Consider the following 25,520-nt stretch of genomic DNA (forward strand, 5'->3'; position numbering starts at 1 on the left):
GCACAGGAACAGAGAGAAGCAGGAATCGAGTATTCCACTACAAGCCTCACCTTCATTTTTTCTTTAAAATCTGTTTTTTTTTTTACAATTTGCTTTACGTCGCAACGACACCGATAGGTCTCATGACGACGATGGGATAGGAAAGAACTAGGAGTAAGAAGGTAGTGGCCGGGGCCTCAACTCTTTCACTGCGCTATTTTTAAACAGAACACTTACAGAAAAATGTAATGTTTTTCGTATTTTCCAAATGAACTGAAACTTTATTCTTTTTTTTAAGGTTAGTGACATTTAATGCCATTGCACCTTTTTAAACTCAACTTTAGCAAACTAGCAGTGACATTTGACCTTGAAACACACATTACTGTGATACATCACGAAACATGGAACTGGACACATTGCAGGCTGCCCTGGGCAATTCTTACAAAAAAAAAAAAAAAAAAAAAATGTATGTTTTCTCTTGCACAGTCCCTTTCCTTTCTTTGAACATTTTACTGGTAATATGGAACAAACAACACAACAGGTTTGTGACTATTGTTCTGCTGCTCCCCAAGAAAGTGCCTCTCTGTCAGGCGCGGTTGAGGTATGTAATCAGATCTTCCTCATTTCGCCAGCGGACTGCGCTGATACTCTCGTAGGAGTCCCATTATGACAGACTTTCTGAAGTCAGGAGTACCAACTGCCCTTCTTTGAAGCTTATTGTACCATATTCTTCTATTTATTAGTGCATTTTCAATGAGAAAATACCACAAGACCTGATACCACTTGAATTTATTGTGTACAAATGCATAGTTAGTTGGTGTGAAAATGGGAAACCACGGAAAACCATCTTCAGGGCTGCCGATAGTGGGATTCGTACCTACTATCTCCTGGATGCATGCCCACAGCCGCGCGCCTATACGCGCATGACCAACTCGCCTGGTTAAAATGTTTTTAGATAAAATATTGTTTACCTCAGAGACTTCGTGAGCAAGGACATCCCCATGATTGAACTTCGATATTTGAGTCGTCTCCGCATTGCATTATTAAGTAAACATAGATGGCCTTACTATGACAGGTTTACCCCAATTTCCTTTGGAACTAAACAGGGAAGTTGATTATTGTGGAATCAATGAATTATACGAAAACAAAGGAGTTACGTCTGGTATTTGTTGAAATATGGAAGGAAATATATCTGTTATTTATTGACATTGAGAAATCTTATGTCAGAGTGCTAAGGTAAGACGTGTGGGGAAGCAAGAGAGTACTAAAAAAATAATCTCGTAATTGTCCTACACTGCTCTACGCATTCCCCCAATGGGGTGTGCATCAGGTCCGTCCTTCTTTGTGTTGCAATTTCAATGTCCTGCAGTGTAATAATAATAATAATAATAATAATAATAATAATAATAATAATAATAATAATAATAATAATAATAATAATAATGGTAATATTTTTATTTTTTAGCCAGCCCAATAGTGTAGGACAGGGCCTCTCAAACACCCAAAATCTCACGCGCAGGGGTTCTGTGCACCATGCATCAGTCCGACTCCGCTTGTTTCGGACCAGCGTTTCGCCTCGGGGTGAGTCGGCTAAGCTCGGCTGAACTCTGCTGGGATTGTGGAACGCTATAGAGCAAGTGAGGAAAGGGGAGACAGGCGGAGCAAGAGAGACAGGCGTAGGGAAAGAGAGAGAGAGGGATAGAGAGCGCTATTGCTCAAAATGGAGGAGTGGGGGTCTGCACTCTGGTCAACCTAGCGAAGTCATCTTTTGCACCTTGCGTCGCGCAATGTACCGGTGCATGCACTCTGAGAGGCCCCGGTGTAGGGGTAGTGCGCCCACCTCTTATTTGGAGGCCCCGGATCCGATTCCTGCCCAGTCCAAGGTTTTTTTAATATCCTGGACTGAGAGTTAGAACGGAGAATACTCAGCCTCGTGAGACCACCTAAGGAGCTGTTTGATACGAGAGGCAGAGGATCTGGTCGCGAAACTCAAGCAATACGGCTGAGGATATCGTCACGCGAACCAGGTGGCACTCCAATATCTTGAGGCTATCTAGCTGGGCCGCAGTCGCCTTGGCAGGCCTTGGGCCTAAATGGCCTATATGTGCCATGAGTTCGTAATGCATTCAGCTACATTGCTACAAGATACTAGCAAGTTATAGAAAATACTACCGTATTTCTGAATCGTTCGTAATTTACGTCTGCTATTCCTTTACTCCTGTAATTAAAGGAAGCAGTTACCGGGCGAGTTGGCCGTGCGCGTAGAGGCGCGTGTCTGTGAGCTTGCATCCGGGAGATAGTAGGTTCGAATCCCACTATCGGCAGCCCTGAAAATGGTTTTCCGTGGTTTCCCATTTTCACACCAGGCAAATGGTGGGGCTGTACCTTAATTAAGGCCACGGCCGCTTCCTTCCAACTCCTAAGCCTTTCCTATCCCATCGTCGCCATAAGACCTATCTGTGTCGGTGCGACGTAAAGGCCCTAGCAAAAAAAAAAAAAAAAAAAATTCATTGAGGATACTTCGAAGTTGTGTAAATCTGTAAACATTAAGAACAGCACGTGGGTTCATACGATATTTGCTCCCTGAAAAATGAACTTCATAACTAGCGGTACCTCTTTGTGCAAGTTACGGTGAAGTGTATTATGTGGGCATTGTTTGGTTTCTGTTCTGGCAGCTTTGTTGATAAATGTGTATATCACCTCATGTTTATGTTGTGTTAAAACAGGTAGTTAGATGATAAAAGAGTGCACGCAGTGTTGACTTCCCAGGTAACAGTTGTTCCACTGAATAATTCAGCCAGATAATGCTAACGAATGCTAACGAAGCTTATTCATGACAAACTCGTTTTAAACTGATTAATCCTCACAAAGTTTGCCAATCGGTATAGATTCTTTCGTGTTGCACTTAATTTCCTGGAAATCACTTGCGCCGAATCGCGTAAAATGACTTTCCAACGGGTTGCCCTTGGAGCTCAATTTGCACCTGGCAGCTAGTTTGAATCCCGCCTAGGGTATCGACTTGTATGATGTCGTTCGTTGTGTGTCTAATAATAATAATAATAATAATAATAATAATAATAATAATAATAATAATAATAATAATTGTTACGGAGATATCCGTGGTAGTTATGCGTGAAAGAAGGTGCGGGCGTGAACGGGTCTCAAACTACGGAATCAAAGTTAATGTAAAATTTAACAAGGTTATATTTTCTTTTCAAAAACAAAGAAATAACAAGCATGGCAGGTACAAAGTAGCAAATCAAAAGGGTAGTTACAATATTTACAGAATTTGGGCTTCGCGCCCTGACTTTACACTGCTTGGGCAATCAGCTCAGTTTTACCCCAAACACAAGTTTCAACAGAGGGGCAGAAAACCCCATTCATGCCTAGGAGCCCTTGCTCCAAATTGCACTGAAAAGCCTCCCCGAGGCGTACAACACTCAATTTTCAAAAGAGCCACTCGCTCTCAAATTTAAGCCTCTCCCAGGCCACACCAAACTCCACCTTCAAGTTGTCCTCAACGGACATAAACACAGGGGTAAAATACCCAATCTACTGAGGTCTATTAAATGAAAAGCAGGTTAATTAAATGACCTCTAAAATAACAATTTGAGAGGAGGCGAACTTGCACTCCTAATACACTTTGATTAAGACCTACTTGGCACTAGGCCGTTAATACAAGGGCTAATCCCATACTAAAGAGGTGACTTAAGAAGAGAACAATTTGTTTTACGTTATCGAAGAATAGGTTGAGAAAAATAAGTTCACCTCAAAACAATATGAGTGGGAGCTCGAGAGGGTTAGCACTCTCTATCCCAGTATGTAGCTTTAAAAGAGAATAAATGAAAAGAGTAGTTACATTTAGGAAACGGTTACATGGTGGAAAGCTTAGAACCCGCCCCGAGAGTTAAACTGCTGAGCTAGCAAAGAAAGAAGTTATTAATCGGCCATTACCTTGTTGTTGACCGCTGCCGAGGAAAGAGGCGCTTCCCGCCTCCTGCTATGTACTTAATACACTGAAAGATGGAACAGAAGTGGCCCGGAGACCCTAAAATCAGCAGTTTATATCCTCTCGCAGAAGTTTCTAGGCATTAGGGGAATGAAAACACCCTCCCGCACATTCTTTATTGGCTAGGGTACAGAAACATATCCAAGTAGGGGGAAGATACATCGGATTGGTCGAGAAAAAACTCAAAGAAATTCGGGATTGGATAAATCTAAAACAAGGGGAAAAAGAGGGGTATACAGCCAACTTAAACAATAACAGAAGGAAATTTAGCAAAGAACAAACATTTGAAATAAAAATTTCTCCAACAAAATAGTTCTTTGACTGCGCACTAGGTTGCACTATTGTTGATCTTCAGTAGTGTCCTCTAGAAGAGAAAGTTCACACTTCTTATTTCAAGCGAAACAAAAACACATCAAAAATGACACAGTTCAAAAACTCAAAGTTTTCCATGTGGTGACATCTTCAGAGAAAGTAGAGAATTAATAGCGTAGATAAAGTTCCGACTTCCTCCAACAGAGGAGTTTCAACTGGCGCACATTTTGAATTAGCGGTGTGGAGGTGTACCGCCCGGTACAGACCCCCCCCCCAAAAGTTCCTCCCGGGGTGACACATGAAATGGTTTGAAAACAAGGTCCAAGTTTTGATGTAGATATGGAGATTAATTGCCAAAAAAAATTTATAAGATTTTCTTAGTTTGGTTTGATTTAGTTTCAAAATTTTGTTGTTGCAGATGAAGTATAGTTTTTAAGTTTGTAGAAGTAGAATTCTGAAGATAACCTTTTAATACTAAAAGTGATGAAAAATTTTGCAATGTCCACCAAATATTGCTGTTGAATTCCCAAGTGTAGTCATTGCTTATCGTAACTGTCCATGTAGTTGATGTTGATGAAGTTGGATGGCCAGACCGGCCGTTGCAGCTTGCGTCCAAAGGAGGCCGCTCGGACCCCTCAAGTACCCTGAGATACCGCTCACCCGCACTATGAGGGGAGCAGTGGTGTTGAAACACGCCGCGCCCGCGGTGAAGGAATACAGGCTGCGGGCAAGTAGCAGGTCGTGCGCCGCACATCAGCCTTGGCCGGGAGGAGAGCTCCGGCTCGCCGTGCACATGTCGTCCTCGCTGGGGCCGAGGGGGCCCGTCCTCGAACCCAGTCGCGGCACAGCGCCGCGCGGCTGCGGGGGCACTGAAATATTAAAGCTAGGCGGCAGAATATTGTTGGACCATCATCATTTTTTTTGAGGGCACAGTCTTGGTGAAAAGGTTGAGGGGTCAGCGGCGTGCAGTTGTCCATGGCATTCAATGCAATCAAGCCACAGTGTATATTGGAGCAGGAGACGGGAGCGTGGTAATGGCCGAGGCAAGGACAGAATGGCAGTTTAACAAATCGGGGGAGGTTTCACACAAATGCTTACATATAAAACAAAATATTATAGAAGGGGCAGAAAGCCTTAAAAGTGAAACTGAAAAAAAAAATGTAACCTTCATATTCCTTTCAAAATAATATGAAGCAAGTTAACACAGAAATTACACCGGTTTCACCTGGGACAGGTGAACTCTAAATATCCTCTCGGTGGCTGGATTACTTAACAATAAGGTAACCGGCGTAAGGAAATCCAGAATAATGCATGGCCCATGGAATCTGGGGGCAAGCTTGCCTGCGGGAACAAAGTTCTTGACCATCACCTGGTCACCTACCTTCAAAGTGGTGGGTCTCCGTCCACGATCATACCTTTCCCTAACCTTTTCATGAGATACCTTAAGATTGGCTTTAGCCTTCTTCCAAAGATCTTTAATGTTATCCGGATCTATTGTCTCGGGTAGAATGTCACTCAGAGACCAGAGGTTAGAGAGCGGCGAGTTGGGAACAAATTTGAACATTAAAGAGGCTGGAGTGAATTTATGTGATTCATGAACCGCCGAATTCAAAGCAAAAGCTAACCAATGCAGGGACGTGTCCCACCTGGAATGATCTTCATGATGATAGGCAATAAGTGCGGACCTGAGATTACGATTAACCCGTTCAGCCAGAGATGGTTGAGGGTAATAAGCGGAAGTAGTTACATGAGAGATGGATAAATCAAAACAGAATTTACGAAAAAGATTTGATGTAAACGCCATAGCGTTATCAGACACAATATATTGGCACGGACCAAAAGAAGCAAAAATAGAATTTAGGCAAGTAATGGTGGACTGAGCGGTAGCCAGCTTAGTCGGAAATAACCAAGAAAATCTGGTAAAACCATCTACGCATACAAAGATGAACTTGTTAGCATTACCCTTTGACTGGGGGAAGGGTCCTACATAATCAATGTACAGGCGTTCCATGGGGCGCGACGCTTGATGGGAAGACAAAAGGCCTACCTTGGTGGACATGGTTGGTTTACTAATCAAACAGGATTTACAAGCCTTTACTAGTTCACGGATTTCACCGTCCATACCTTTCCAAATGAACCTTTCACGAATCTTTTCACGAGTTTTAAAGTTTCCAAGATGCCCCCCTAATGGTGTCTCATGATAGTACTTGAAGATCATAGGCACAAGAACAGCTGGAACGACAACCTTCATCATCTTGTCATGCCTCGAAGGGCAACATAAAACACCATTCCGCAGAACATAAGGGACAACATGTTCCCCAGAAGAAAGGGTTTCCATTATCGGAGCCAGCGTCGGATCTTCACGTTGGTATTTCTCGATATCCCTAAAGAGCATGGGGGCATCCGTTAAGATGGTATTAACATCAAATAGTGTGGACTCGGGAGGTGATGAACGGTCGACCGGTTCATGGATCTCAACGTCGTTTGAAAACGTACGACTGAGTCCATCAGCAACAACATTTTCGGTACCTCTGATATGCCTGACATCGAATTGGAAGGCAGAAATACGGATGGCCCAACGGGCTATACGACCAGTACGACGCGGCCTACCTAAGACCCAGCTTAAGGCTTGATTATCTGTCTCCAGGTCGAATTTAACATGTTCCAGATAGAGACGGAACTTCTCTAAGGCGAATAAGACTGCCAAACCTTCGAGCTCATAGATGGAATACTTCGCTTCTTGAGCCGACAAAGTCCTAGATGCATAGGCGATGGGTCGCCTCCCTAGTTCAGTCTCTTGAAGAAGGACTGCCGCTACTGCTGACGACGACGCGTCGGTTTGGACGATGAAGTTCTTCGAGAAATCAGGCATAGCAAGTACAGGGGCATTACAAAGTGCTAATTTAAGATCTTCAAAAGCGGCTTGTTGAGAAGGTCCCCACTCAAATTTGATGCCTTTCCTACGAAGAAGGTTTAAGGGTGCCGCTCTATTAGCGAAGTTAGGAATAAACTTCCTGAAGAAATTCACCATACCAATGAACCTGGCGATGCCTTTAATGTCCTTGGGAGGTTTAAAATCACGGATGGCCTGTGTTCTAGAATGATCGACAGCTACACCATCAGGTGACACAATATGCCCTAGGAAAGACATAGAGGGCTTAGCGAAGGCAACCTTGGACAACTTAACAGTTAACCCAGCCTTACGAAGCGATCGAGAACTTCTCGCAGATGATCTAGATGCTCTTCAAAAGTCTCTGAAAATACGACGACATCATCCAAGTAGTGATATAAGTACTCAAATTTGATGTCGGAGAAGACCCTATCTAGTAGCCTAGTGAGTACAGCTGCTCCCGTGGGGAGCCCGAAAGGCACGCGGTTGTATTCATATAAATTCCAGTCCGTGGCAAACGCTGTAAGGTGTTTAGACTCTTCGGCAAGGGGAATTTGATTGTAGGCCTGATTCAAGTCCAAGATAGTAAAGAACTTGGCCTTACGAAACCATGAAAAACAAGAATGAAGGTCAGGAAGGGGCACAGATTGCAACACCACCTTCCGGTTGAGAGCCCTATAATCAATGACAGGCCTGAAGCCTCCTTGGGGCTTCGGAACTAGAAAAATAGGCGAAGAATACGCCGACTTAGAGGGCCTAATAATACCATCCTTCAACATCTGATCGATAATTTCTTTCAGAGCCTTCATTTTAGGTGGAGATAGCCTATACGGTGGAAAACGGACAGGAATCGAATCCGTGACCTCAATTTTGTATTCGATCAGGTCAGTAACACCAAGAGTATCAGAGAACACCTCGGGAAACGACTGACACAATTTGCGAATACTATCAGCCTGCTCCTCAGGTAGATGTCTAAGGTCTAACAACATCTCATCCTGGATAGGCGAAATAGAAGAACATAATGCAGAATTACACTTTAATAAAGGGATGTTACAATTAGAGGCAAATTTGAAAATGCAAGACCTACTCTGAAGATCGAGCACAAGACCAGTGTGAGAAATAAAGTCCGCTCCCAATATAATGGGGCAAGACAAGAGCTTGGCCACAAACAATTTAACTTTCCATGTGAATTTAAAAATACGAATTTTGATATATAAGGAACCGAGAATTTCTAATGGGGATGAATTAGCCGAAACATATTGAACAGGAGATGAGACATAGTCAGGTAGTTTACAAACAGATTTCAATTTAGAATACCATTCAGCCGAAATAATCGAACAAACACTGCCTGAATCTAAGAGAGCTGCTATAGGCTCGTTATTTAACTCGATCTTAAGAAAAGGAACCGGTGCGGGGGAATCCGCCGCAATCCTAAGACACTCTTTGGGACCTTCAAAAGATAAATTTGAAAATTGCTCGTTCCCTGAATTTACAACCTGTTTACCAGGGGCTGAGTCTCGGGAAGATGGATTAGTCGACTCAGCCGAAGCCACTAGTCACTTTTTATTATTGGCATAGGTAGAATTTGCACCAGAAGTTGAGCAGGAGGGGGTGCTATTCGAGTTTGGGCAATTCTTGGCGATATGTGAGAAAGCCCCACATTTAAAACAGCCTTGTGCTGAACCAGCTCCATTATTTGCCCTACTAGTTTTGACCAATGGACATTTATTGCGAAGATGGTCAGGCGACCCGCAAGCATAACATTTACGGGGTGTGACTGGTCGGCGAGGTGGAGGCCGAGTATTACTAAACGAAGGAGGGGGTTCTTTTGCCACACGCAAAGAATCAGCGTACCTAACTCCTTCCGCTGAGACGGCCAACGCTTCAAGTTCAGAGAAAGTTTGCGGGCACGCCGCGAAACACAAATATGACCTATAAGATGGTGAAATGCCTTCTACAATAGCCTGTACAATCTGGTCCTCAGGGAAGTGCAGAGCAAACACCCTAGTATAAAACTTAATGTCCTGTATAAAATCAGCCAAGTTCTCATCCAAGCGCTGTACACGATAATGGTACTTCTGAATAAGGGAGGACCTGGCCCTAGCCGGGATGAAGTTAGCTAGCAAGTGGGCATGGAAATCCTCAATAGATGATTGCTCGGCAATGGCTCTTACGATTTTATCTGAGAGAATACCAATAGCATACGGATAGATAATTTGCAAAATTTGACATGGAGAAAGAGAAAACACAAGTGCATGATCCTGAAATTCAACCAGAAATCTTAAAAATGAAATTACTTCACTGGTGGTATTAACCGAAAACTTAGAGATACCTCTGAGCAACATTGCCAATGGATGAGGCAAGCTGCTAAACCCGGGTGACATAGTAGGTAAAGGTTTCAAAGGCCAGGAAGTTAATTCCGAACGGATGTTACTCAACGATGCACGGCGTTCAGATTCGTTGTCCAATGGGGCAGAGATAGTTTGAGCAGCAACGGTTATCCTATTAACTTCTCCCTTATGAGGCTCTTCCTCGCTACCTACATTCACTGTGGTGGGTAGATCGCTTTTGGGAGGAACCTCCCCTGTTAACAATTGAGTGACCTTGCTAGATAATTGAGACATATTTTCAAGCAGCGTACTAGCTTCCTTCTTCTGAACGTCATTCAACTTTAGAGACAGTAGATCGTTAACTCTATTTGAAAAATGAAACAGCCTAGCTTGCACACGCTTAATTTGATTAGGAGAAGGATCATTTTCATCAAAAAAACTAACTACAGAAGCTAGCCCAGTAATATTCTCCGTGATCGTGGAAAGAGAGTCGTCAATTTCTTTCTCTCCCAAATTGGGGATGGAAATGGGCAAATCTAGGGACTCTCTAAGCTTGTTTGTGTCTACTGCAACCGTGCCTCCAGATTGTACATTTCTAATAGTCAATTCATAGATCAACTCCTCCTTGCGCAAATAGTTAAGATGGAGAACATCGCGAGGGCCGGGCATGGTGACAGAACAATTTTGAAAAACTCAAAAAAATTCCAGCAACTGGGAAAATAGTTAGAGTTCGGAACAAACAATGTTTAGCCGTCAAAAGGGGCTAAATTGAGACCCATTCAACCACGCTCTGCTACCACTTGTTACGGAGATATCCGTGGTAGTTATGCGTGAAAGAAGGTGCGGGCGTGAACGGGTCTCAAACTACGGAATCAAAGTTAATGTAAAATTTAACAAGGTTATATTTTCTTTTCAAAAACGAAGAAATAACAAGCATGGCAGGTACAAAGTAGCAAATCAAAAGGGTAGTTACAATATTTACAGAATTTGGGCTTCGCGCCCTGACTTTACACTGCTTGGGCAATCAGCTCAGTTTTACCCCAAACACAAGTTTCAACAGAGGGGCAGAAAACCCCATTCATGCCTAGGAGCCCTTGCTCCAAATTGCACTGAAAAGCCTCCCCGAGGCGTACAACACTCAATTTTCAAAAGAGCCACTCGCTCTCAAATTTAAGCCTCTCCCAGGCCACACCAAACTCCACCTTCAAGTTGTCCTCAACGGACATAAACACAGGGGTAAAATACCCAATCTACTGAGGTCTATTAAATGAAAAGCAGGTTAATTAAATGACCTCTAAAATAACAATTTGAGAGGAGGCGAACTTGCACTCCTAATACACTTTGATTAAGACCTACTTGGCACTAGGCCGTTAATACAAGGGCTAATCCCATACTAAAGAGGTGACTTAAGAAGAGAACAATTTGTTTTACGTTATCGAAGAATAGGTTGAGAAAAATAAGTTCACCTCAAAACAATATGAGTGGGAGCTCGAGAGGGTTAGCACTCTCTATCCCAGTATGTAGCTTTAAAAGAGAATAAATGAAAAGAGTAGTTACATTTAGGAAACGGTTACATGGTGGAAAGCTTAGAACCCGCCCCGAGAGTTAAACTGCTGAGCTAGCAAAGAAAGAAGTTATTAATCGGCCATTACCTTGTTGTTGACCGCTGCCGAGGAAAGAGGCGCTTCCCGCCTCCTGCTATGTACTTAATACACTGAAAGATGGAACAGAAGTGGCCCGGAGACCCTAAAATCAGCAGTTTATATCCTCTCGCAGAAGTTTCTAGGCATTAGGGGAATGAAAACACCCTCCCGCACATTCTTTATTGGCTAGGGTACAGAAACATATCCAAGTAGGGGGAAGATACATCGGATTGGTCGAGAAAAAACTCAAAGAAATTCGGGATTGGATAAATCTAAAACAAGGGGAAAAAGAGGGGTATACAGCCAACTTAAACAATAACAGAAGGAAATTTAGCAAAGAACAAACATTTGAAATAAAAATTTCTCCAACAAAATAGTTCTTTGACTGCGCACTAGGTTGCACTATTGTTGATCTTCAGTAGTGTCCTCTAGAAGAGAAAGTTCACACTTCTTACTTCAAGCGAAACAAAAACACATCAAAAATGACACAGTTCAAAAACTCAAAGTTTTCCATGTGGTGACATCTTCAGAGAAAGTAGAGAATTAATAGCGTAGATAAAGTTCAGACTTCCTCCAACAGAGGAGTTTCAACTGGCGCACATTTTGAATTAGCGGTGTGGAGGTGTACCGCCCGGTACAATAATAATAATAATTAGAGACTCCGTGGCTCAGGCGGCAACGCGCCGGCCTCTCACCGCTGGGTTCTGTAGTTCAAATCTCGGTCACTCCATGTGCGATTTGTACTGGTCAATGCGGAGGCGAGGCAGGTTTTTCTCCGGGTACTCCGGTTTTTTCTGTCATATTTAATTCCAGCAACACTCTCCAATATCATTTCATTTCATCAGTCATTCATTAATCATTGCCCCAGAGGAGTGCGACAGATTTCGGCAGCCGTCACAATTCGTATCCTTGCCGCTAGATGGGGGTTCATTCATTCCATTCCTGACCTGGTCGAATTGTAACGGATCAAACACTCGACATAGGTAATTAACAAAAATTGCACGCTGGACGCCAGGCTTCGAAAGTAAATGTAATTTGAAACCGAATTTAGATCTAAAAAAATACAAAACTTAATGAGACTATCCCGGTCGTGAGGTATAAAGATACTGACCATTAAATACCATGTGGAAAAACATAGGGAACCTACAAAAAAGTCAATTATTTAACGATGTAAAAAGCAAAAAGTTTTATTCTAAAAAAAATATGAAATTACGTAAAAACGAGTTTTTTTCAAAATTAAAAATTACTGACAGATTGCAATTCAATACTACACTCGTGGACTTGCGATAACAAGGCTAACTCATGCTCACCGGAGTTGATCTTCTCGTAGTCTGCGTCCGTGGTTGATCGTTGTCGTCCCTCTTCCAACAGCATCATCCTCGTCATCTGCTTCATGGAATGGATTCCACCCTGAATCTATCACTCCCTATTTTGCTGAGTACCAAAAACATAGTACCAGCTTTACAATGTGAAATTCCACATCGGAATTAATTGAATAGAGAGAACTGAAAACATCCAGTCCTTCTATATTATACGAACTTGTCTTTCTAAATAATCTGAGTAAGTCTCACAGAGCCGATAAGAAATGTTGAGTATAAGCACATCGTAAGCGATGCACTCAGAAAGCAGCGTTACTCTAAAAGCCCGTGGACTACCTGAGAATGGAGACTCAAGAAAGCAGGATGCAGAATGCAGAATACCGAATACCGAATACAGAATCAGAATCAGAATGATGAATGATCTTCACCACGCCGTGTAGATCTATATAAATCCTCTTCATATTCCCACTTCCTCCCTTGTCACATGACATCTCGTTCCAATGAGAGCCGATATACGTCACCCCCCCCCCCCCCCGTCTACATATAGATGAAGTATCTGTCCTTGACAGAAAAAGCCCTCCTGATAGGCGCACGTGATATGGGGTAATTTTGCGTCCCAACAACGAAATTATGTATCTTCCTCTTGCTGTTGCGTAAGTTTCCAAGAACCTTCAAAAATTAACCTTCCTGGACTATTGCGAGACACCAAGTAGCCAGTTAGCGCAAGACCTGTCTTGACATTACCACGGAATATTCTAATATATTACAATTAAAAATTATTTCTCGTTCTTACGTACAATTACATAAATGATGATGATGGACGTTAATAATGAATAAATTACATGTGATAATACATATATACACAATTAATTCGGGTGGGCAATCAAATTATGTAAATGTCGTGGCGACCACGATTATTACATTCGCCCCCCCTGATTCTGACATGCGTAACACATAGTGTCGGAATCACTCACAACATATTTATATATAACACAGAAAATATACTAGTTTGTCATACATCGAATCATCATTCACAGCTTGTCAAATTTACACTCCTCTCGACGTCTCATGCAGTTCATCTTGCACCAGTCTATCATGTGGTATCACCTCTATCTAGACCGACACACATTATTTACCCATCTTTAACATGCCAACCATGTATACATATATCTCAGCCTCCACGCTCTCGAGTGTTCAACTGTCCTTCAACTTCCATCAAAAATCACACATTACACAATTACAAAAAACCATACCTAAAAATACTACTATACAACATCTCCTCTGATTTCTTCACACTGAAGCGTTCACCAGTTTTAAGATTGTCTTCACCAGATTAAAATAGCACAAAAAACATATAGTGCAACCACACGCTATTCAATATGTGAGAGCATCATTTCACCTGGTGTCAAGTGTATCCTCACACATGACCTTACAAGCACTGTTACACACGTTCACCCACACGCCGTTGGAACATGTAACCGTGCTACCGCAAGTCCTCTCATGGCACATATCCGCCTGCGATGACTCTATTTTACAACAACAAACTTTTTTATGTAGGTCTTCCTATTGGGCAAGTCTGAATTATTCCTTTTACATTTACAAAAAACCTACTCATGGCATCACATACGCGTCGACTGACATGACTCACGTGCGCAGCAGTACAGTGAGCTCACACCAGACAGCACACCACGCCCCCCACTTGTCTACAGACATACTCCGGAAAATCCACTTCTTACATGCACACAGCTGATACACAAACACACTAACACCTCGACACAGTAACCAGGCTGACTTCCCGTTATCTATGTTCTGATTACTTAATGGCTCAATCACGCCGTCTGATAGCATACTTTGTATTTGCTCGTCTACTGCTTTGGAAAAACTTGTGTGGAATGCCATACCTCGGTTCACTAAAAAGGCCATTATCCAGTACAGAAAAAGAATGCTCATACACATGAGTTCGGTCAGGTTTCACATAAAATACATTGACGTGTTCAAGCAACACTGCCAAAAACTCGTCTTGCCGTCCTTCCTCTAAGCAACTCTTGCACACAGCTTCCCATAATGCGTCCTTTTCACCCTTATTCAACAACACATGACACAGAAAGAAGTTCTCACTAACTTCTACTTCCCTGAAGCTCTCTCTAGCTTCGTCGATAGCTTGTGAAACTCTTACAAACCACCCCATGGCACAATCACCCTGTTTCCCCCGAATGTCACCCTCAAAATAGACTTTAATATGAGTCTCGTTCCACATTAAGTTAACCACAGCTTTTTTGTAATCTAACTGTGCTGAGTGTGACGTCAGCCAGTCACATCCCAAGATGATATTAAATACAAGATGCGGAATAACTAAACATATTTGAACCATAATAGAACTACCAATACTTATGGGTAATGCCACCTGCTTACATACTTGTTTGGACTGCTTGCCAACAACAGTGATGATATACGTACTCTGAACTGGCATTTCCTCCACATAAATACCTCGTTGTTCAAAACTCATAACTAACGCATGACCTCTGACTACCTGAGTCAATAAGTGCCTGAAACCCGCCTCCCATACTTCTAACTTAATAATGGAATTAACCACTTGCTCCTGTTTATTAATATATTCCTGCTGTGGCTCAAACATTAAATCATCTCTTACATCTAGGTCATACGGTAACTCCATAACACAACTTCGGGTTATCGGTGGATACGGCTGAAACACAGACCCTGAATTACAGCCCGTACTTAGTTTAAATGTCTTACTTGGCCCTGACCATTCGTCCCGCTAGTACTCACATTCCTATCCGCCTGTCGGTTACCTGCTTACCGATCCGCTCGTTCTTGGTTCCCGTTACTCCTTGGGTTTCCTTGATTTCTATTTTCGTAGTTCGGCTGCCTACGGTTTTCCCTGCGCTCATACTGCGGGGCATAATCTTGCGCGTTCCCGTTTCTACTCTCCATATTTCCCAACCCATCAAATTTAGTGAGCAGCTGTTCCATCTCCTGAATAGTGCTAGTTTTCTGCATTAGCGCTGCAGTTCTTACTCATTCAGGAAAATGCCTGAGTAGTAGCCTTACTACGTCAGTATCCGTCGCTATCCCAGCTAAATTCTGGCATATCATGACGTGAGCCAAGAAGTACTCCGTCATGGATACCCCCTCATTCGCCCTAAACTTGCCAAAAACGACTCTTTCCCTCTCACGATTCTGAATTGTCTCGCTCCAGTATTTTTCTTTAAATTTATTCTGGAACTCGTTGAGGTCTTTCATACTGTTACGGTACACCACGAACCAGGATCTCGTTTCTCCCAAGAAAGCACTGCTAATAATTTCCAAAACCTGCTCATTTATGTTTCGCTCAAACCGCTTCTGAATAAGGTTAAGGAAGTCCAGTGGGTTGGTTTGTCTGCCGTTAAACTTCGGTAATTCCTCTTCTCTTACGTAATTTCCTCCGTGCTTCACCTCATCACAGCTACCTTGTTTCTCTCGTATCTCCCGTCTCAGCTTCGCTTCTACATTATTGACTCTCTCCTCAACTTTCATATCTCTACCTTCTATCTCACTTAACATGCTTGTCTGTTTGTTTCTTAACGCTTTAATTTCACTTTCCTGTGTTTCTGCTCTCTCCCTAGTTTTATTATTTTCCTTCCCAATAACTTCTAAAAGTTCGCTTTTTTGCTCTACCAACTTCTTGTCCACCTCTCTCTTATGTTGTTCAGTCTCCCCATTCTGTTCCTCTAACCGTTTATCGCAATTCTCACTCTTTTTTAACAGCTCGCTTATTTCCTTACTATGTTCCTTCATTTACTTATCAGTTTCTGCTTTGTACTCTCTAAGTTCGTCACATAGCTCTTTCTTAGTTTTCTCTAGGTCTGCCTTGATTTCCTTCCCCTGCTGCTCTAATTTTTCATTAATTTCCTTCCCCTGATGCTCTAATTTTTCATTAATTTCATTCCCCTGATGCTCTATTTTTTCATTATTTTCCTTCCCCTGATCCTTCAACTCCTTCTTTAACTCTTCAAACATAGACTGTATAAAACCTCTTAACTCAGTGCTATTTTCTTCGGTGGTAGGGATAACCTCCACTCCGTCTCCCAATTTATTACCCTCTGAGTCATGTTGAGCCTGGTTATCTGTCTTATCTACTCTCATCTCCTCCAGAGACTCATCTACCATGTCTTTATCGTTAGTTGACGAACCACCTCTAAGCACACTACCATCACGTAACATCATACCATGCGTTTGATCTGCCATGATTCTCTAACCTCAAACATATACTGAAATTTGGATTTATTGATTGCACTTTCGCCCCTTAACAAAACACAGACCCTATCTTCAGATTTGCCGTTCCCTATATCGTATTTAATGGTTTTCGCGCCCCACGTTATGGTGTCATAATGTAACGGATCAAACACTCGACATAGATAATTAACAACAATTGCACGCTGGACGCCAGGCTTCGAAATTAAATGTAATTTGAAACCGAATTTAGATCTAAAAAAATACAAAACTTAATGAGACTATCCCAGTCATGAGGTATAAGGATACTGACCATTAAATACCATGTGGAAAAACATAGGGATCCTACAAAAAAGTCAATTATTTAACGATGTAAAAAGCAAAATGTTTTATTCTAAAAAATATGAAATTACGTAAAAACGAGTTTTTTTTAATCAAAATTAAAAATTACTGACTGAGATTACAATTCAGTACTACACTCGTGGACTTGCGATAACAAGGCTAACTCATGCTCACCGGAGTTGATCTTCTCGTAGTCTGCCTCCGTGGTTGATCGTTGTCGTCCCTCTTCCAACAGCATCATCCTCGTCATCTGCTTCATGGAATGGATTCCACCCTGAATCTATCACTCCCTATTTTGCTGAGTACCAAAAACATAGTACCAGTTTTACAATGTGAAATTCCACATCGGAATTAATTGAATAGAGCGAACGGAAAACATCCAGTCCTTCTATATTATACGAACTTGTCTTTCTAAATAATCTGAGTAAGTCTCACAGAGCCGATAAGAAATGTTGAGTATAAGCACATCGTAAGCGATGCACTCAGAAAGCAGCGTTACTCTAAAAGCCCGTGGACTACCTGAGAATGGAGACTCAAGAAAGCAGGATGCAGAATGCAGAATACCGAATACAGAATCAGAATCAGAATGATGAATGATCTTCACCACGTCGTGTAGATCTATATAAATCCTCTTTATATTCCCACTTCCTCCCTTGTCACATGACATCTCGTTCCAATGAGAGCCGATATACGTCACCCCCCCCCCCCCCGTCTACATATAGATGAAGTATCTGTCCTTGACAGAAAAAGCCCTCCTGATAGGCGCACGTGATATGGGGTAATTTTGCGTCCCAACAACGAAATTATGTATCTTCCTCTTGCTGTTGCGTAAGTTTCCAAGAACCTTCAAAAATTAACCTTCCTGGACTATTGCGAGACACCAAGTAGCCTGTTAGCGCAAGACCTGTCTTGACATTACCACGGAATATTCTAATATATTACAATTAAAAATTATTTCTCGTTCTTACGTACAATTACATAAATGATGATGATGGACGTTAATAATGAATAAATTACATGTGATAATACATATATATACACAATTAATTCGGGTGGGCAATCAAATTATGTAAATGTCGTGGCGACCACGATTATTACAGAATGACTGGAAACAGTCTGTGGATTTTCATTTTCAATAATAATTTTTATTCATAATTTATCTAAAATTCATTTGCAGATGTGTAGTGGGATATTATACATTATCTTTGCAATTATTTACACCTGCAAAGCACTTAATGCGCTTATCTGCCGGTGAAGTTGTTTCATATTTGTACATATTGTTTCAATCCTTTTTGTTTACAACGTTAATACGGTTTGTACACTTACATTGGCATAATTAGCAAGGTGATTTCGTCCTGTGGTGTGGGTTTTAATCAATCCATGAAAGTATCATTCAAAAATAGATAGCTGGGGCTGTTCCTTGAATAAGGCCACGGTCGCTTCCTTCGCGTTCCTAGGCCTTTCCTATACCATCTTCGTCATAAGACCTATCTGTGTCGATGCGACGTGAAGTAAAAAAAAAAAAATCAAACTAGATAAGTCTGTGATACTTTTTTCATTCATGAGCAAATATTTAAACTGTGATTTTATTTTTCAGAATCCATAGTTTCACATATTTTTTTAGTTGACATTTTGTTCTCAAGTGTGTCATTTCTGAGGGCAAGTTGTTCAAAAATTTACGAACTACAACTTGTAGTGTTCTGGATCTATATTTGTTGTAGTACCTGATGATCTGGAAATAACTGCTATGCCTTGTTCCATGTGTCGATGCAGAAAAAAGAATTTATGAAGAAACGGTGAACTTCTATAAGCGAAAATATAAGCTCTCATCCATTTCTGTAATCGATTGATGTTAGGTGCTCGAGGAGCCATACCTATATATTTTGTCAACTTCTGCAATACCTTTGGGCTGAATAGAGATTTTATTTATAACATCGCGATTACCACACTCAAGAAGTTTATCATGATCTTCAAGAACCATGCTTGCGGACCTCAAATAAATGTTTGACATGCCTCACTCGATTGCCTACATTTAACGTCATACGATCACATTATCTATTGTATCCACATCCATTATTGTTGTTAAGGTACTCTTTGTCTTGGGCAACATGCAGCTGTTGCAGTAAGATTGTATAATAATATTTACAATTCGATATTGTGGCTTCCAGTAATTTTCTTTAATTATGTTGTGCATATAAAGCTGTTTAACTCTCAAGAACCTTTCCTTTTGGTACATGTCTGATAACATATCCTCACTTAAACGAAGTGTTCCTCTGTTTTTGTGCCAAAAAATGTCTTGAAAATACGGTTTTTGTAACATTTGTAACATGTTTAAGTATGTAACAGAAGCCGGTCCCACTGGGAGAGTTGGCCGTGCGGTTAGGGGCGCGCAGCTGTGAGCTTGCATCCGGGAGATAGAGGGTTCGAATCCCACTGTCGACAGTCCCGAAGATGGTTTTCCGTGGTTTCCCATTTTCACACCAGGCAAATGCTGGGGCTGTACCTTAAGGCCACGGCCGCTTCCTTCCAACTCCTAGCCCTTCCTAGCCCATCGTCGCCATAAGATCTATCTGTATCGGTGCGACGTAAGGCCACTAGCAAAAAAAAAAGGCCGATCCCGATCCACTTACACTATATTACATAATAATAATAATAATAATAATAATAATAATAATAATAATAATAATAATAATAATAATAATAATAATAATTGTACCGGGCGGTACACCTCCGCGCAGCTAGTTCAAATATTGCGCCCGTTGAAACTCCTCTACAGGAGAAAGCCTGAACTTTAACAAACTGTATTAACTCAACAGTTTCTCCGAAGATAGCTCTGTGTGAAGTTTGATGTGCTTTTGTTTGTATTTGATCAAGAAGTGTGGACGTTCTCTACCAGAGATCTCTACTAAAAACTATGATTACGCACTCTGGTGCGGAGGAATGAACCTTCTTGAAGAAATTTAGTATTCATAAGTTTTGTTTTTACTATATTTTGTTCTGTTATCTTTGGGTTGGCAACATTAATCCTTTCTATCCACCTGTTTTGAATTTAGCCAATCCCAAATTTCTTTAATTTATTTCCAACCAATCATGTACGTCTTCTTCGACATAGATATGTTGCTTTAAGCTATCCATTAAAAGCGAAAGGGTGTGTCTACTCATTCCTGAAAGGTCTCGAATGTTCCACGAGGGTATATAAACTGCTGATTTTCTTGTCTCGGTGCCACTTCAGTAACATCTAACTTAGTGCGTGTGGAAATGTAGCAGGGGGCGGGAAGCGCCTCTTTCTTCAAGCAGCAGCTCTTCTATAAGGTAATGGCCTGTTAACATCTTCATTTCTTGCTAGCTCAGCAGTTTAACTCTCGGGGAGGGTTCGAAACCTTTAGTATGTAACCTACCTTTTTAAAATGTACATTATTTTCTGACTATGTAAAATCTATAAATTTCTTATACTATAAAGCGGGGATAGAGAGTGCTTTACCCTCTCGAACTCCCCTTCATTTTGAAATTGAGGTGACTACGTTTTCATAACCGTTTCTTCTCTTCCTTAAAATATTAAAGTTTTCTCATACGGGTCACCTCCTTAGCTTGGGATTAGCCCCTGTGTTTCGGCCTAGAGCCACTTATGTTTTAAAAGTGTATTTAGGAGTGCAAGTTCACGCCTCCAATCCCTTCTGTACTTTGGGCCAGTAACTTAACCTGCTGTTTAGTTTTCTTCATGCGAAGGTCCTGTAGGTTGGGTATTAAATACCCCTGTTTCTTTGTATGCCTTGTTTTCAGTTTGGATAAGAGTCTGTTATTGCCTTGATAGGCTTGAAAGATCGAGAGCGGGTCAGCTCTTTCTGGTGTTGTGGTAAAGGTGCCTTAGAGAGGCTTGAGGTTAATAGCTGGGAGCAAGTGCTCCTTGTATTTAGGGGTTTTCTGCCCTTTAGCAATTGTGGTTGTGAGCTGAGAGCTCAGAAATTAAACTTGGGGCTCGAAGCCCAAATCTTGTAACGATCTGTAAATTGTTAATTTGTTGATCTTCTACTTGGTACCTGTTATACTTTGTTATTGATTGATTTTGAAAAGAAAATATAACCTTTGTTAAAGTTTTAAATTAACTTTAATTTTGTAGTTTGAGACCTATTCCAGCCCGCACCTTCTTTCACCTCTAACTACCACGGAGATCTCCGTAATAATAATAATAATAATAATAATAATAATAATAATAATAATAATAATAATAATAATAATAATAATAATTTCATATTAGCGATGGCTGGATCCACCGCAGATCTAAACGGCATTACGTTACTTCACCGAGTTGAACGTGGATGAAAATTACTGGTTAAGATGGTCGGTTTCTAGCGCAATTTATTGTTCCGATCTCATTTATCGCGGTCTGTGGTTATTGGGCGACATTTTTTAAATACCTTGTGTAGGAGAAGGCACGTTTTTCACTGCGCGGTCTGGAATTTTGGAGAAACGATTCTAGAGGAGCTGCTGCCTATATGTGAGTGGTGGGAGCAAGGCTAAGTTTAACCACAGACTGATACAGTTTCTCCAAAATTCCGGACTGTGCAGTGAATGCTTACGCTTCCATCTATATGCATGAGAGGAGGTCAGTTCTACCATGACACCTCCCTACCCATAAAATAAACCTCTCGGCACTCAAATTGAAGGACTGTTTCTTAAGATGGATCAGAAGAACTAACAGACCTTTGAAACCAAAATTATTAAACTAGATTGATTATTTATTTATGTATTTAATTAATTAATAAATTAATTTTTTTGCTAGTGACTTTACGTCGCACGGTACTTTACTGTCACTTTCGCGCTGAGAGTTTCCGCACTCTCAAATAGTAGAGGAGGCACGCCTCACTGGGGTATAGACCTTGGGGAAAGAGGAACGGGGGCGGTGACGTAATTTTCCTCCACCTCCCCGCTCCAAACACCAAGCTGACGCAACGCAAACGAAACAAAAAGTCCTGAGCCAAGTTACAGCCTGTCTCCCTGTCAGAACAAGTAGTCTGCTGTCGCCATCTAGCGGGGCGATCAACTAAATAGAGATTATTATTGATTTAACACAATGACAACAGCAGATAAATTTGTTACGATATTTATGTTTAATCGTATTTCTTAGGGTAGGTATTGTCTCAAATGACTCCAAGTAGTTTGGCCACTGAAGACCATGAACTTCTCATAACCTTTCCCTGTGACGAAAGAAGAGTACCAACCCTTTAGAAAAGGAGAGTATCAGATAAATAAAGGAAGGCCCTAATAGCGTCAGGATGAGAAGTGAACCAAGAGTTGACTAAGGTGGTTGGACCGGATGACAGAGCGAGACCTTTCATGAATAGAGGAGAAGAATATTAAAGTCAGTTTGTGTACTATGATTGCCACACGTGCATAACGAGATGTAGTCCCTGAAGGAACATGGATGTCTCTTAATCATGAGTTGCAAGAGCGAATGTCTCATTTGCACTCCATGACTAGGCGACGATGAAAGCAAACTCATAATTTTATGTGAATGCTGGTATCGTGATCATAGCCACGGGGCCTCCAGTTTTCCGTGGCAATGCGAATCACAACTATGTGACTTTTCATTTCAAAGAAACCCTGATACCAGTGGCAGTTCATGCATGAAGGGCTTTGGGGCGCCTCCCCGCCGCCTTTTCAGAAATATTTATCGTTATTTCACTCTGTAATTGATTACATAAAGAGATGGACAAATGTAGCAAAGTCGAACTTATGTGGTGTGATATTCAGTTATACAATGCTATCTTTATTATTTAGGCTGTAAATAGTTTTCTTTGTCATTTTCAAGAAAATGACAAGGGCTTTCAGACCGTGGCTGCTGTCCAGCAAGCACGATGTTTCCTCTTTAGTCTTGAGGTGCTCGGACTGTGGCAGGTGGCAGAAGAGCCCTGAGTAGGTCCCTAGACTTAGCAAGTGTGCGGGGAATGGGAGGAGCCTGGAAGGGCGATGTGGGCTTGTCAGGGGATGGAAAAGTGCGGGCGGGTGTATGGTCTGTCCGGCAGAGTCCTCAGTACGTTAGCAAGTGTGCGGGGAATGGGAGGAGCCTGGAAGGATGATATGGGCTTGTCAGGGGATGGAAAAGTGCGGGCGGGTGTATGGTCTGTCCGGCAGAGTCCTCAGTACGTTAGCAAGTGTGCGGGGAATGGGAGGAGCCTGGAAGGATGATATGGGCTTGTCAGGGGATGGAAAAGTGCGGGCGGGTGTATGGTCTGTCCGGCAGAGTCCTCAGTACGTTAGCAGGTGTGCGGGGAATGGGAGGAGCCTGGAAGGATGATATGGGCTTGTCAGGGGATGGAAAAGTGCGGGCGGGTGTATGGTCTGTCCGGCAGAGTCCTCAGTACGTTAGCAAGTGTGCGGGGAATGGGGGGAGCCTGGAAGGATGATATGGGCTTGTCAGGGGAAAGAAGAGTACAGGTGGGTGTAAGCGCTGAACGGCGGAACCCTTAGCAACATCGCCAACCATTTTACAATGTACCTAGGCTCCCCCCCCCCCCCCCCCATGTCTTACATTAATTGCTGTTACAGATTAATTCCAAAACATTTTACAAAACAATGAATTTAAACACTTCGGTTCTATAAAGAAGGTAAAATCAAGATTCAAAATGTAACCATAACGTGATGGCACTATTTGTAGGGTGGTCAAATTGGTAAATACGTTACCAAGCTTTGAAATTTGAGCAAGGAGAGAGAAATTCGGGAGTGCGCTGTTCATTTGTTTGTTATGTTGTTATTATCACTTGTGATTGTGATCAGTGAAACAGTGCAGTGTCATAGTAGTCAGAATTGCATTAGCTGTTAGCCTGTTAATGTGTGTACATAAATGCCATTGCAGTCTAGTTAATTAATTAATGTTGTCGTGCAAGCAGATTTCTATTCAGCCAGTGTGATCTGATTATTATTATTATTATTATTATTATTATTATTATTATTATTATTATTATTATTATTATTATTATTATTATTATGCCCGACTCGTTGGCTGAACGGTCAGCGTACTGGCCTTCGGTTCAGAGGGTCCCGGGTTCGATTCCCGGCCGGGTCGGGGATTTTAACCTTAATTGGTTAATTCCAATGGCACGGGGGCTGGGTGTATGTGTTATCTTCATCATCATTTCATCCTCATCATGACGCGCAGGTCGCCTACGGGAGTCAAATAGAAAGACCTGCACCTGGCGAGCCGAACCCCTCCTGGGATATCCCGGCACTAAAAGCCATACGACATTTCATTATTATTATTATTATTATTATTATTATTATTATTATTATTATTATTATTCACGGTGATGGTCAGTGAAAACTGGACCGATTGGGGAGTGGAAAGAGATGGCGGCACAGCCCTGCTAGAGTAAAATGTCACGAAACGCCACTGCCTAATACATTGACTGGTATTCGAATCAAACCGCTTTAGTGAGACGCTAGTGACTATAGAAAATGATGATTTTACTTCCATATTTCCACTCATACAGGTACGATTGCTTCAAGGGAAGCTGTCCTATGTTTAATATTCGTTTATGATGACCCATCAATCTTACCAAAACAAACAGTACCGGTACCTCAATACAACCAAAAATAGAGGAGATCCACTTTCCTAAATTCATTATTCAAGAAACTTACGATGTAATTCTTTCCAAGCTAGGTTATTGAATATTTTATTTGTACATTCCAACGTTCTACAAGCCTAATATTCTCCTACTAGCCTTACAATATTAACTTTTAAAATTTTAAAATTTTTTAAATTAAAAAAATTTACAATTTACTTCACACCGACTCAGGTTGCGAAACGTTGGAATAGTAAAGAGCTAGGAGTGGGCATGAAGCGACCGTGGCACTGATTAAGGTACAGCCCCAGCATTTCCCTGGTGTGAAAATGGTAAACCACTGAAAACTATCTTCAGGGCTGCCGACAGTGGGGTTCGAACCCACTATCTCCCGAATGCAAGCTCACAGCTACGTGACGCAAACCGCGTAGCCACTCGCTCGGTAAAATAATAGATTACACTCTAAATTGTGCGAGACAACAATATGAATGATGGAAATCATGAAAAAATCACGAAGAGTGCTGCCAATATGCGAGTAAACATGTACCGGGAAGATTGAATCAGCTTTTCGATGTATAGATTGCAACATATACTGCAACCCAACAGTGAGAAAATTACCACAAATCTCTAATTTAGTAATAATTAGGGAGAAACGGTAAGGTTTCTCCCTCTGGAACCAACGATAGGTGACACTGTCTAGTATATAATATTGAGAAGCTCACCTGGACAATATACCACGCGGAGAACCTTAGCCCGATCCACAACAGATAGAAAATATTCGTGATGAAGTCGACAATGTTCCAGAGGTCGTTAACATATTCCAGCAGCCCATCACAATATAGAGACCGCATCTCATTCCAGATCAGACCTGAAAAATGCACAAATATTGCTATATATTTTATGTCTC

At 41.6% G+C, this 25,520-nt stretch overlaps 1 protein-coding gene across 1 annotated transcript in view; it reads right to left on the bottom strand.

Annotated features, from left to right (window-relative positions):
• trp (transient receptor potential) overlaps positions 1-25,520 on the bottom strand; it is a 169,046-nt gene that overhangs the window by 60,385 nt on the left and 83,141 nt on the right. Inside the window, exon 9 of the mRNA XM_067143925.2 lies at positions 25,336-25,481. Within this exon, the coding sequence (XP_067000026.2) occupies positions 25,336-25,481 (146 nt within the window). The remainder of the gene's footprint in view (positions 1-25,335; positions 25,482-25,520) is intronic.

Source organism: Anabrus simplex, chromosome 3 (assembly GCF_040414725.1).
Source record: "Anabrus simplex isolate iqAnaSimp1 chromosome 3, ASM4041472v1, whole genome shotgun sequence".
In the NCBI taxonomy this organism is placed as follows: domain Eukaryota; kingdom Metazoa; phylum Arthropoda; class Insecta; order Orthoptera; family Tettigoniidae; genus Anabrus; species Anabrus simplex.